An 11,309-nucleotide genomic window follows, 5' to 3' on the forward strand; every position below is an offset into this window, starting at 1 on the left:
TGTCTACCTGATAGCCTATGGGACAAAAAATTAACCATCTGTTATCTTCCAAAAGATAGGTCACAGTGGCAGAATCATAGCCCTGGATGCTCTAAGTGTTAAGATCAGAAAAATGAGAAGATTACGTTTCCCTCTCATTAAAAAAAAATGATATCCTTCAGAAGCGGAACTAAAACAACCATTCAAGCCGATTTTAAATCAATACATTTCATGTATTTGCACATTCATTATTTATACTCTCTGCAAAATAGTCTTGCTGTTCTGTCAACAGCCTGCTTGACCTGTCAGACAAAAGGCAGCTTATTTTGGTTACCAATCTTGTTGCTTCAAAATGTCTTCTATCCAAAACAGCATCTCTACAACAGTAATAAATCGAGCATTCACATTGTGTCTTTTGAGCATTCAAAGCAATTTGTATGCATTTTCTCAGCATTCCCTACAATGCTCTGAGGTAGGTTAGTATTATTGTGCTCATTAAGCCACTTTTAACCCTTATAGCCTAAGCCTTCAAAATCCAAACCAACTACGGTCACCTACAAGTGGTCAACTAGTGACCTCATGTTCCTGGTGACCTACCTGGTTTTAATTAGCAGGTGATAAAATTCTCATTCACCTTTTCACTTGTGAAAAAAGGAAGCAATAAGTATTGGTGTATAATTAATATAACACTGTATTGTGTGGTACTTGTAATGAAACTTCTGACTCCAGTGATTACTCAGAATGTTCAGCTGCTCAGGAAACAAAGCAGTTTGCAGTCCAGCTTCTGTGAGACAAAGAAAAATTGTCAGTTTGGATAGAGTCACAAAGTCTCAGATCTGGAAAGAAGTCTCAAGTGATATGGGAATTAAGGGACGTGGAGCACAGATGTAAGGATAACAAAGGAAGGTTCGAAAGAGGAAACTGAGGAAAAGGAACACAAGGAGTATGCAGGTGGAGAAATGAGGCTTGGCAACAGTAGACATTTTTTGTTTCATCTGGAGTTCCCTCAATTAACCCTTCTTCCTTCCCTATGCTTTTAACTGCTGGGTCTGTATTTTGACATACGTATTTTACTCTTGGTTTTAATGTTCTGCTTTCGTTACCCCCTTTCATGGCCCTGACTGGGCAGAAAACTAAAGTGCAAATTCATTGAATAAACAAAGAGCCCCGTGGCGCAGAGTGGTAAGCTGCAGTACTGAAGTCCCAAGCTCTGCTCACGACCTGAGTTCGATCCCAACGGAAGTTGGTTTCAGGTAGCCGGCTCAAGGTTGACTCAGCCTTCCGTCCTTCCAAGGTCGGTACAATGAGTGAGTACCCAGCTTGTTTGGGGTAAAGGGAAGATGACTGGGGAAGGCACTGGCAAACCACTCCATAAACAAAGTCTGCCTAGGAAACGTCGGGAAGTGACATCATCCCATGGGTCAGGAATGACCCAGTGCTTGCACAGGGGACCTTTACCTTACCTTTTAAATAAATAGTACCATAGGACTCACATCATGAGAAGACTTTGGTCTTTTATGCGTGGGTACTTTGGCTCACATTCGCCCCTGCGCTGACTCAGTTGTTCCTTGGAGTTATGCATGAATATTCCATCCCTCACAGTTGATTTCGCGCCCACCCCACACTCTCTCCGGGTCTTCCTGAAGCTCTTTTAACGCAATTCTTAGTTCTTCTCTGACATCAGCCTGGGTCAAATCATCGCCATTACTGTGCATAAGCCAAAATGCGGGTCTTTCTACCCACGCCTGCACATGCTTTCCTCTTCCCACTCATCCGCCAGCCAGTCTTCAGCCATCTTCTCCACAAACCCCCAGGAAGCCATTGATACTGGAGAGGTAAACAGCCATGTGGCTGCTTACTTCTCTGGCCACTTTTTTTTTCTTTTGATATAGTTTAGCATTAAATGGTTAAAAATATAGATAAAAATGAAGAGGAAGCCGAGGCTAAGATCCAGTGCTCCCTCCCCCCTCCCCCCCGTGGGTAACCCATCACCCTAAGGCAGGGCGGGTGGGGGTGGGAAGAGAGCATTGGATCTTAGCCTCAGCTGCTTCTCTTCATTTTTATTTATATTAATGATTTAATGCTAAATCATCATATCATAAGAAAAAAATGGTGGTGGGTGGCAGGGGAAGTAAGCAACCACATGGCTGCTTACCTTTCCAGTCCCTGTTGATCGCAGGGGACAGGTTGCTGAGCCCGGTGCTTCCTCGTAATCCATTACAGTGGAGGGGAAGCCAAGTGCCGGGCTGCTGCCCAGGGCTTACCTTAGCTTTTCCTCCCCTGTGTGCTCCATGATCGCAGGGGATGGGTAGCTGAGCCCTGGGATGCAGCTCTGCCTTTTTTTTTCTGGTGGCACTTGGGTTGTAAAATGGCCACTCAACGGGGGCAGAGGAGAGCTGGAAGGGTGGTGGCGATGGTGACATTTTTCTAATAAAAAACACTACAGCCAATTACAAAGGAGCGTTTTCAAGGGGCAGGGACTCAGATGCTTCTGGGTTTTTTTTAGTGATTCTGCAGTACTCCTGATACTCCAGGAATTTTTTCGGGATAAACAACCACCATGCATAGGATTTTGAGAATTCAGATCAGAAAAAAAGTGTGGGTCAAGGTTAAATTCCCATGCATAAAAGACCAATAATCACTGGAAAGAAGAAGAGTTGGGTTTTATACCCTGATTTTCTCTACCTTTAAGGAGTCTCAAACCAGCTAAAAATCACCTTCCCTTCCTCTACCCACAATAGACACCTTGTGAGGTAAGTGGGGCTGAGAGAGTTCTGTGACTAGCCCAAGGTCACCCACAAGGCTTCATGTGGAGGAGTGGGAAAACCAACCTGGTTCACCAATTAGACACTGCCACTCATGTAGAGGAGTGGGGAATCAAATCAGGTTCTCCAGATTAGCATCCACTGCTTTTAACCATTACACCACGCTGGTTCTCTTAGACAATAATACTAGAAAAAGTTGAAGGCAGTAGGAAAAGAGGAAGACCCGACATGAGATGGACTGACTCAACAAAGGAAGCCACAACCTTCGGTTTGCAAGCCCTGAGCAAGGCTGTTAATAATAGGGCATTGTGGAGGTCATTAATTCATAGGGTAGCCATAAGCCTGAAGTAATTTGACAGCACATAACACACACACATGAGGACTAAAGGAAATTAAAAAATGAGACAACCCCCCCACCACCACCACCTTACTTCACTGCAGTTGTATGTTTAGGGGATACAGTAGGCAGTGTCCTGAACTGTGTGGTGGTAGAAATAAGAAGGTGAAGAAAGTAGGAGAAAGTAGGACAGGGGCATTACTGAACAGTGGGCACAGAGTCTGCAATACTGGCAGCTGGAAGCAAGTAAGGAAGGCAGTCATGAGATACAGGATTCTCATTCTAAAATCTGTTTGTGGTCTTTACTGTCACTGCCAAATTGCAACCTGTCGACTTTTAGCCATCAATCCTATTCACACTTATCTGGGAATATGCCTCATTAAACACAGTTGGATTTACTTCTGAACACTGGGTTGTGTTATAAGAGGGCAACAAGAGCCAAGAAGCAGAAAATGGTTGGTGCTGAATTTCACCTATTGATCTGAGCTGATCAGCCAACCAGAACTATGGTAGAAAGGCAGGAAAGAAATATTTTCACATTCTTTAACTGCAAACCTCTAGTTTTATTCTTTTTTTAAAAAATAGAAAGTTTATTTACTCTAAACAGCAACATAGACAAAACACCAAAACACAAAATAAGTGACACAGAATCAAGATGCTGGCTGACTTTGGATCTGTGGCTTTTAAGCAATAACCACCTAAATCTTTATTGGTAGGAAACAAATTAAGGGAAGGAACAGGGTGGAGAGCTTTTTTCATACAGCCAGGTAGAGGCAAAATATACTTCTAGACAGTTTAAAGCTTGCCTGCACCTGAAAGCAAAGAAACTCTATGTGAAAGATGCTTGATGTGAGCCGCTCTGAGCCTGATCTTGGCTGGGATAGAGCAGAGTATAAATTCAAACAATAAAATAAATAAAACATAAACAAGGAGATACTAGTGAATTCACTGAAGTATAAAGGTTTTACAGCAGTTGAAATACTGACATCAATATTAAAATAAAAGCAAGTTTTACCTCACAATAAAAATACAAAAGACTGAAGAAAGAGACCTTGTATGAAAAATCTGGGGGCAATTCAGCAAATTTAGAACTGTATACAAGTGGCAAATATGGAAAAATGGCACACATATAACCCCCCCCCCCAAGTGACTATTAACTAGGGCTGTTGATTCGGTTCGGCCCAAACCGAAAAACAGCTGAATTTCTCTCAATTCGGCGGTTTTTCAGTTTGGACGAACCGAACTCAAAAAGGGGGGGGGGACCGGGGAGCTGAATTGGCCGAGTTTGGGGTGTTCCCGAATAAATTTGGCCGATTCGGGCCCTTTCCCCCACCCCACGGGCCTTCAGGGAGCTTCCCTGGAGAGGCGCGGGGTGCCTCTCCAAGGAAGCCCCCTGAAGGGGGGCGGGGTGCCCTGGCGCAGATCTGTTTAAAGGGCACCCCGCACCTCTCCAGGGAAGCCCCCTGAAGGGGCGCGGGGTGCCCTTTAAACAGATCTGCGCCTCCCGGCTGGGAGGCACAGATCTGTTTAAAGGGCCCCCGTGCGCCTTCAGGGAATCCCCCTGAAGGCGCGGGGGGCCGAATTTTTCCCCGAACTCCGGATCCCCCCGAATTTCCGGGGATCCGAAGCGGGGGAGTGCGGACTTCGGAACGGCCCGAATAAAAACGAGCCGAATTTTGCCGAAGCCGAACTATACCGATTTTTTTTTCAACAGCCCTACTATTAACTGTACATAGCAACATTAGGTTTGCAAAAGTTTTGTAAACAAGTTCCCTTCATTTAAGATGCAGCATGACAGGAGCTTATGATGGTGCAAATTTCTTGGCTTGTGCTAGAACCCTCTTTTCATATTCTACTCTGTTTTTGCAGTAAATTATGTAGGCCTCTGCTTGAGCTGAGTCTTGAATATTTGGTGTATTTAGGAGTTCTTGAATTCCTAGCAAGATCTGTTTGATTGTGATGGCAGGCCTCCAATCTTTATCCTAGGATGGACAGACACACCGTGCCGGAAGGGTAAACATTCGGATGGAATAAAGGGGGCTCAAATTTGCACTTTGGTGGCGAAGAGGGATAATCATCCTCGAACAGCATCCGTAATTTAAATAAGCCTCCTACCCACGGTGTCCCTTTCTTCCCTGGAACAGCACATTCCCAGTTCAGGAGATTCACTGTGCCATCTGGATTTTTGGTTGGTACAGCTACAAAACCGAAGGGGTGGTCCTTCCTCCAGGCCTTCCTCTCCTGGGCGAGCCGGGTGAGCGCAATGCCAGACATGGTGTCGACCCTTTGGTGTGAGTGGCTGCGGCAGCAGCAAGACCTGGTTCTCCCAGATTCAGGTGATGGCCTCTAGTTTTATTCTTCTGATGGGCTTCCTTATAAACAATCTGGAAAAACAAAGAGCTGCTGCCAGTCAGCTTAAGAGAAACTTCCAGAAAGCACATTTGTTCTTCAGCCACAGGTAAGCCCTTACTACTTACTAATGCTAACATTATCACAGAATTTGTCCCTTCTTGAATACAGACCGGGGAATACAGAGGCCCATGAGAATGGAGTTCTGCTCTAACTGCTGCATCATATTAACTTTAGAGACAATGGTGTGTGCATGTGCGTGGTAGGTTAAATGGAATTTAAGTCTATTGTGTTCCACTAAATTTTATTAAGCAATAATTTTATTATCGGTTTTAGATAGGCTGCAACTGTACCAAACCATTCAGGGATACCAAAGCCCAATAATTCCTTCAGTGAAGACGTTGCTGCAGTGTAGCTATCTGAAATGTGTTTACTAGCATAGAGGGAACAGTGCAGAATAAATGTGAACATAAGAAAGGCCCTGCTGGATCAGACCAAGGCCCATCAAGCCCAGCAGTCTGTTCACACAGTGGCCAACCAGGTGCCTCTAGGAAGCCACTAACAAGACGAGTGCAGCAGCACCATCCTGCCTGTGTTCCACCGCACCCAAAATAATAGGCATGCTCCTCTGATACTAGAGAGAATAGGAGTGATTCATGACTAGTATTCATTTTTACTAGTAGCCATGAATACTTCTCTCTTCCATGAACATGTCCCCTCTTAAAGCCTTCCAAGTTGGCAGCCATCACCACATCCTGGGGCAGGGAGTTCCACAATTTAACTATGCTTTGTGTAAAGAAATATTTCCTTTTATCAGTTTTGAATGTCTCACCCTCCGCTTCAGCAGATGATCCCACATTCTAGTATTATGAGAGAGGGAGAAAAGCTTCTCCCTGTCCACTCTCTCTAAACCGTGCATAATTTTATAGACCTCTATCACGTCTCCCCTTAACCGCCCTCTTTCCAGCCTAAACAGCCCTAAGGGTTTTAACTGCTCCTCATAGGGCAGTTGCTCTAGCCCCCTGATCATGTGGATGAAGTTCTTATATAAAGAAGGCTCTAAAAGCTCATTCTACCTTTTAATGTCTAGTATATGTGGGCATTTCTCCTTGAATTCCCAGGAAAGGAAAGGAAAATTCCTCGGTTCTTGTAGGTTATCCGGCTGTGTGACCATGGTCTTGGTATTTTCTTTCCTGACGTTTCGCCAGTAGCTGTGGCAGGCATCTTCAGAGGAGTAACACTGAAGGACAGTGACTCTGTGTCAAAGTGTGTTGGAAGAGTTATGATTAGCACATTACCTTTATAATGATTAGCACATTACCTTTGATACTTTTTGCAGGACAATGATTCAGCTCAAACCCAACCCCTTTCTGACTATATATTACTCTTCCTACACCCTTGACACTGAGAGACACTGTCCTTCAGTGTTACTTCTCTGAAGATGCCTGCCACAGCTGCTGGCGAAACGTCAGGAAAGAAAACACCAAGACCACAGTCACACAGCCCGGATAATCTACAAGAACCAATGAACTCTGACTGTGAAAGCCTTCGACAAAAGATTCCTCCCTCCCCTCCCTTCGCAGGCATTTCAACAAATCAAGGATGTTTTTTTTAATAAATATTTTTATTGGTTTGTAATTTTAAATAGGGATACAGGAAAAAAGAAAAGGGAAGGGGGAAACTATTGGTGAAACAACATATAATATTAACAAGAAGGTTCTACCCCCTTATAAAATTCAAATTACCGTCATTTGTTAACATAATATATTTGATTGTCAACTTAACTTTCATAACGTTTATAAGATTTTATTATTGTTTTTTGGTTTTGATATATTCATAGAAGGCGTGCCATTTGTCTTTATTTGATCTTTGAGTATCCGCTTGTAACATTTCTGTTAGGTGTGCCATTGCGATGAATTCATACGCTCGGCCAATCCAAATTTCGATGTTTGGTATTTCATCTGTTTTCCCGCAGTGAAGCGAACACCTTTCTTGCCGCCGAGTTTAGGGATTTTAATAGGATCTGTTGGTCTTTACTGCGTTCATCTGGTAACAAATCAAGGATGTGAAGGTCACGCCTAACCGCTGACCCATTTCCCGTCCCGGCTTCCGAGGGAAGGCTGCGGCTGCAAAGATAGGGTCGCGATGCGAAGTGGGAGGAAAAGGAGTTGCCTCGAGGGGCGGCTGCTCGGCCCCGGGCTGCCCCGCGAACGCCCCCCTCCGCCCCACTGGGGAGCTGGCGGGCAAGATGCGCGGGCTCCTGCTCGCGTCGCTCGTCCTCCTGCAGCCCCTCTGGGCGCCGGGGCTGCCCGGGGAGGCCGGCCCGAGCGGGCGCGCTTGGTGCCAGGCCTCCGGGGCCTGCTACAGCGTCCACGTGGCCAGCCGGACCTTCAGCGGCGCCCAGGAGGCGTGCGCCTTGCGCGGGGGCGCGCTGAGCACGGCCAGCGGGGAGGCCGAGATCCAGGCCGTCGTGGCCCTCCTGCGAGGGGCCGCCGGCGGGGCCGGGCCCGCCGCCTTTTGGCTGGGGCTGGCGCGGCGGCCCCCGCAGTGCACCTCCCAGGAGCTGCCGCTGCGGGGCTTCTCCTGGTCCCCCGCGGAGCCTCCGCAGAGCGGGGCCAACGCCACCCCGGCCGCCCCGCCGTGGCTGAAGGAGCCGAGCCTGTCGTGCACCACGGAGAAATGCGCCGGCCTGCAGGCGGCGGCGGGGGGGCCCGGCCGGCCGCCGTGGGGGCTGAAGGAGCGCTCTTGCGCCAAGCCGAGCGCGGGCTACGTCTGCAAGTACCGCTACCCGGGCACGTGCCCCGCGCCTCCGCCCGGCGCCGCCCGCCTGCGCTACACGCTCCCTTCCCGCCTGCAAAGCGCCGAGCTGGCCTTCAGCCCGCCGGGCACGGTGCTCAGCCTGCGGTGCCTCGCGGGGGAAGCGCGGCTCACTTGCCGGGCCTCGCCCGACGGCTACCGCTGGGAAGGCGCGGGCCGAGGCCTGTGCTCCTGCCCCGGCGGCTACTGGAGCCCCGGCGAGCAGCGGTGCGTCGACGGCGCGGCCTGCCTGGGCGCCCCAGGCGCGCTCCTCTGCGTCTGCGCCTGGGGCTTCCGCTTGGCGGCCGACGAGAGGTCCTGCCTGCCGGCCGAGGGGACGGCGGCCCCGGAGCCCCCTGGCCTGGTCACTGCCACGGCAGGCGGGCCTTTGCCGTCCAGCCCGCCGGGGGACGGCAGCAGCTCCCGGGCGCCCTGGGCCCCTGGCGAGGCCAACCGCAGCGCCCCTGCGGCCGAGGCGGCCTCCCAGTCTACCCACTACGTCTTTCTCCTGGTCACGCTGGCCGTGGTGCTGCTGGTGATCCTGGTCATGGCCTCGCTGCAGGTGTTCAGGTCGTGCTTGGGGCTCTGCTCCTGCAAGGGAGGGCCGGCCGGCAAGGGGCTCGCGCCGTCTGCGGCGCCCGAAGGCGACCTGGAAGCCTCGGCCACGCGCACCAGCTCCGAGCGCTCCTTGGGGCCCAGCAAGGCCGAGTCCGCCGAGGCGTCCGAACCGGTGGCTGGGCAGGCGCCGTTGGAAGAGCCCGAAGGGGACTGGGGTGGTTCTCCCGAAACAGCGGCCTAGCCTGCATCTCCAGATGCATGTGCCTTTCTTTAAGATCTGGAGTTACCGAGGAGGAGCTAGACTATTTAATTTTGTTTGCAGGGAGACTTCTTTTTTGCAGTGGGCAGCTTTGCAACTGAGGGGCCCGTTCCCCTCTTTTTCAAGCACGTTTGGCCCAATGAAAGGCTTTTTGTTTTGGGGATGCTTTTGGATTCCATCTGTGCATAATGACAACTGGATCAAATTGCAACTAGTATTCAGAACTTGACTGGCTTGCTGTTGTCTTTTAACAGACCCTTGTAACATCTCGTTCGCATCTGTTTTCCACATGGGTTGTCAGGTGGCCCTTCTGTTACAGGAATGACCTTTATTTCTTGATACCAAAGACTATGACAGTACAAGGCCCTGAATGAAGAGACATTTTAGCCTTGTGGCGTTCAACTGTTTGGAGATTTTCGTCTGTCAACATTGCTCATGTATAGCATTGTTGTAATTAAGGAAGAAATGGTGGCACTGGGGCGAAACAAAATAATTCATCTGTTACAGGGCACTGTATATGACTTAAATATTATTGAACTTAAAGATGAATAATGTGTGAAATACTTCTGGTTTGTTCCTTAGTCTTCTGAGGATTTATTAACTTGAGCTGGTTTGTTTTTACTGCTGAAGAATAACTTGCCTGCTCACATGAGTCTTGTACATATATGCATTTAGCTTATGGATTGCTGACAAAATTGTACTTTGAATATGAATAGGCGTATATTTAAACAACTAAAGCTGCAGTCTCACTTTAAAGAACTGCAGATTGGGTTGTAAGGCTGCTGCCCTTGGCACAACTGGAAGTCAGTTTCACTGAGATAACCAGAACTTACTACAAAGTAAAATCAGAAATGGACTGTAACTTGACTGCAGTCTGTACCAATTAGTGTCCCAGTTCAATTTTGTTTCAGTTTGGAAATTGTGAACATTCATTATGCTGGGTTGTGACCCCAAGCTGTCTGGCATTAAAAGTTGTTAAACCCCTTTATTTTTATGTTAGGCTGCAATGCTAAATGCCATTGCATTGCACTTATATCAATGAACACTGACAGTCCAGGCAATGGCCCAATCTAGAGCACATGAACAAATGAAGCTGCCTTATACTGAATCAGACCCTTGGTCCATCAAAGTCAGTATTGTCTACTCAGACTGGCAACGTCTCTCCAGGGTCTCAGGCAGAGGTCTTTCACATCACCTACTTGCCTAGTCCCTTTAACTGGAGAGGCCGGGGATTGAACCTGGGACCTTCTGCATGTCAAGCAGAGGCTCTACCACTGATCCACGGCCAATCCCTGATTAGCACAATTAGTTACACCTTTATCGTGAAAATCACTGAAACTAAGATCTGTGCTGAACTGTGTTAGGATCAGAGTGTAAGAATGGGTGACTGTGCTACCTTGGTGGCATGGCAGCTTCATAAATGACCACTCTTGCTTGTGCTGCTAATGAGGCATGTCACTGCATGGAGAAACCGATGTTGTGGCTTCTCCCCCACACCAGCATTAATGAATTGTATAAAAAGTGCTTTACCCATTGTAATTGATATTATACAGAAAATTGTGCTTCCAAAAACTGTAAATGAATGGATAAAATTTATGAAAAGAATAACAGACTTATGGTACCTTAAAGATTAACCCATTTATTGTAGCAGAAGCTTCTATGAGCTGGAGCCCACTCCATCAGATGCATGATGACCTTTAATTGGCATATCATACATTAAATAGCAGACACTGCGAAAAATCCTGGGTTGCCACACGAGAAAAGTTTTGTAAAAGTAAGGAACGGCCAAGGGGAAGAGAATGGAAAATGAGCGGTTGCACAGGTTGTGGAGAGAGGAGGGAAAGTGGAGGATTGGGTGGAAAGGTAAGAGAAAGAAAAGCTGGAGAGGAAAGGAAGTGAGGTTGGGGTAAAAGATGAGATTTGCCCTCCCCTGTGAGTCCTATATTTGTATATGTGTGTGTGCATATGTGTAAGTTTGTACACACAAGGGTACAAATAGAAGGGCTTGGTGATATTATTGCAAAGAGAGGTCTGAAGGCCCAGTATCCCACACTATGGTCATTTTTTCACGGAGGTTTGGCACGGTTTCGCCTTTGTTTTGCCTCGCGGAAAATATTTGATTTTTTATGAACGCTTCGAGGTTTAGCAGAAAAACCAGTCAACTCTGCGTCTTCTCAAACCTGTGTTGGTCCGTTCTTTGTGGTTGCTACACGTTTTTTTCCGCTCCATGAAAAATGTTCCTGGGTTAGGACCAATTGTTCCCACC

The 11,309-nt window shown here is 47.8% G+C and overlaps 1 protein-coding gene and 1 pseudogene across 1 annotated transcript; one reads left to right on the forward strand and one right to left on the reverse strand.

Annotated features, from left to right (window-relative positions):
* Positions 1 to 4,865: 4,865 nt before the first annotated feature.
* LOC130479336 (SUMO-conjugating enzyme UBC9-like) lies at positions 4,866 to 5,356 on the reverse strand (annotated as a pseudogene).
* Positions 5,357 to 7,678: 2,322 nt separating this feature from the next.
* Positions 7,679 to 9,025, forward strand: CLEC14A (C-type lectin domain containing 14A). The gene has a single exon (XM_056851856.1). It carries the CDS (start codon positions 7,679 to 7,681, stop codon positions 9,023 to 9,025), a length of 1,347 nt encoding a protein of 448 aa, XP_056707834.1.
* Positions 9,026 to 11,309: the final 2,284 nt, after the last annotated feature.

The sequence above is a fragment of the Euleptes europaea genome, chromosome 6 (assembly GCF_029931775.1).
Source record: "Euleptes europaea isolate rEulEur1 chromosome 6, rEulEur1.hap1, whole genome shotgun sequence".
NCBI lineage: Eukaryota > Metazoa > Chordata > Lepidosauria > Squamata > Sphaerodactylidae > Euleptes > Euleptes europaea.

Coding starts and splice junctions, on each gene's coding strand:
- CLEC14A (XM_056851856.1), top strand. CDS start 7,679: ATGCGCGGGCTCCTGCTCGCGTCGCTCGTCCTCCTGCAGCCCCTCTGG.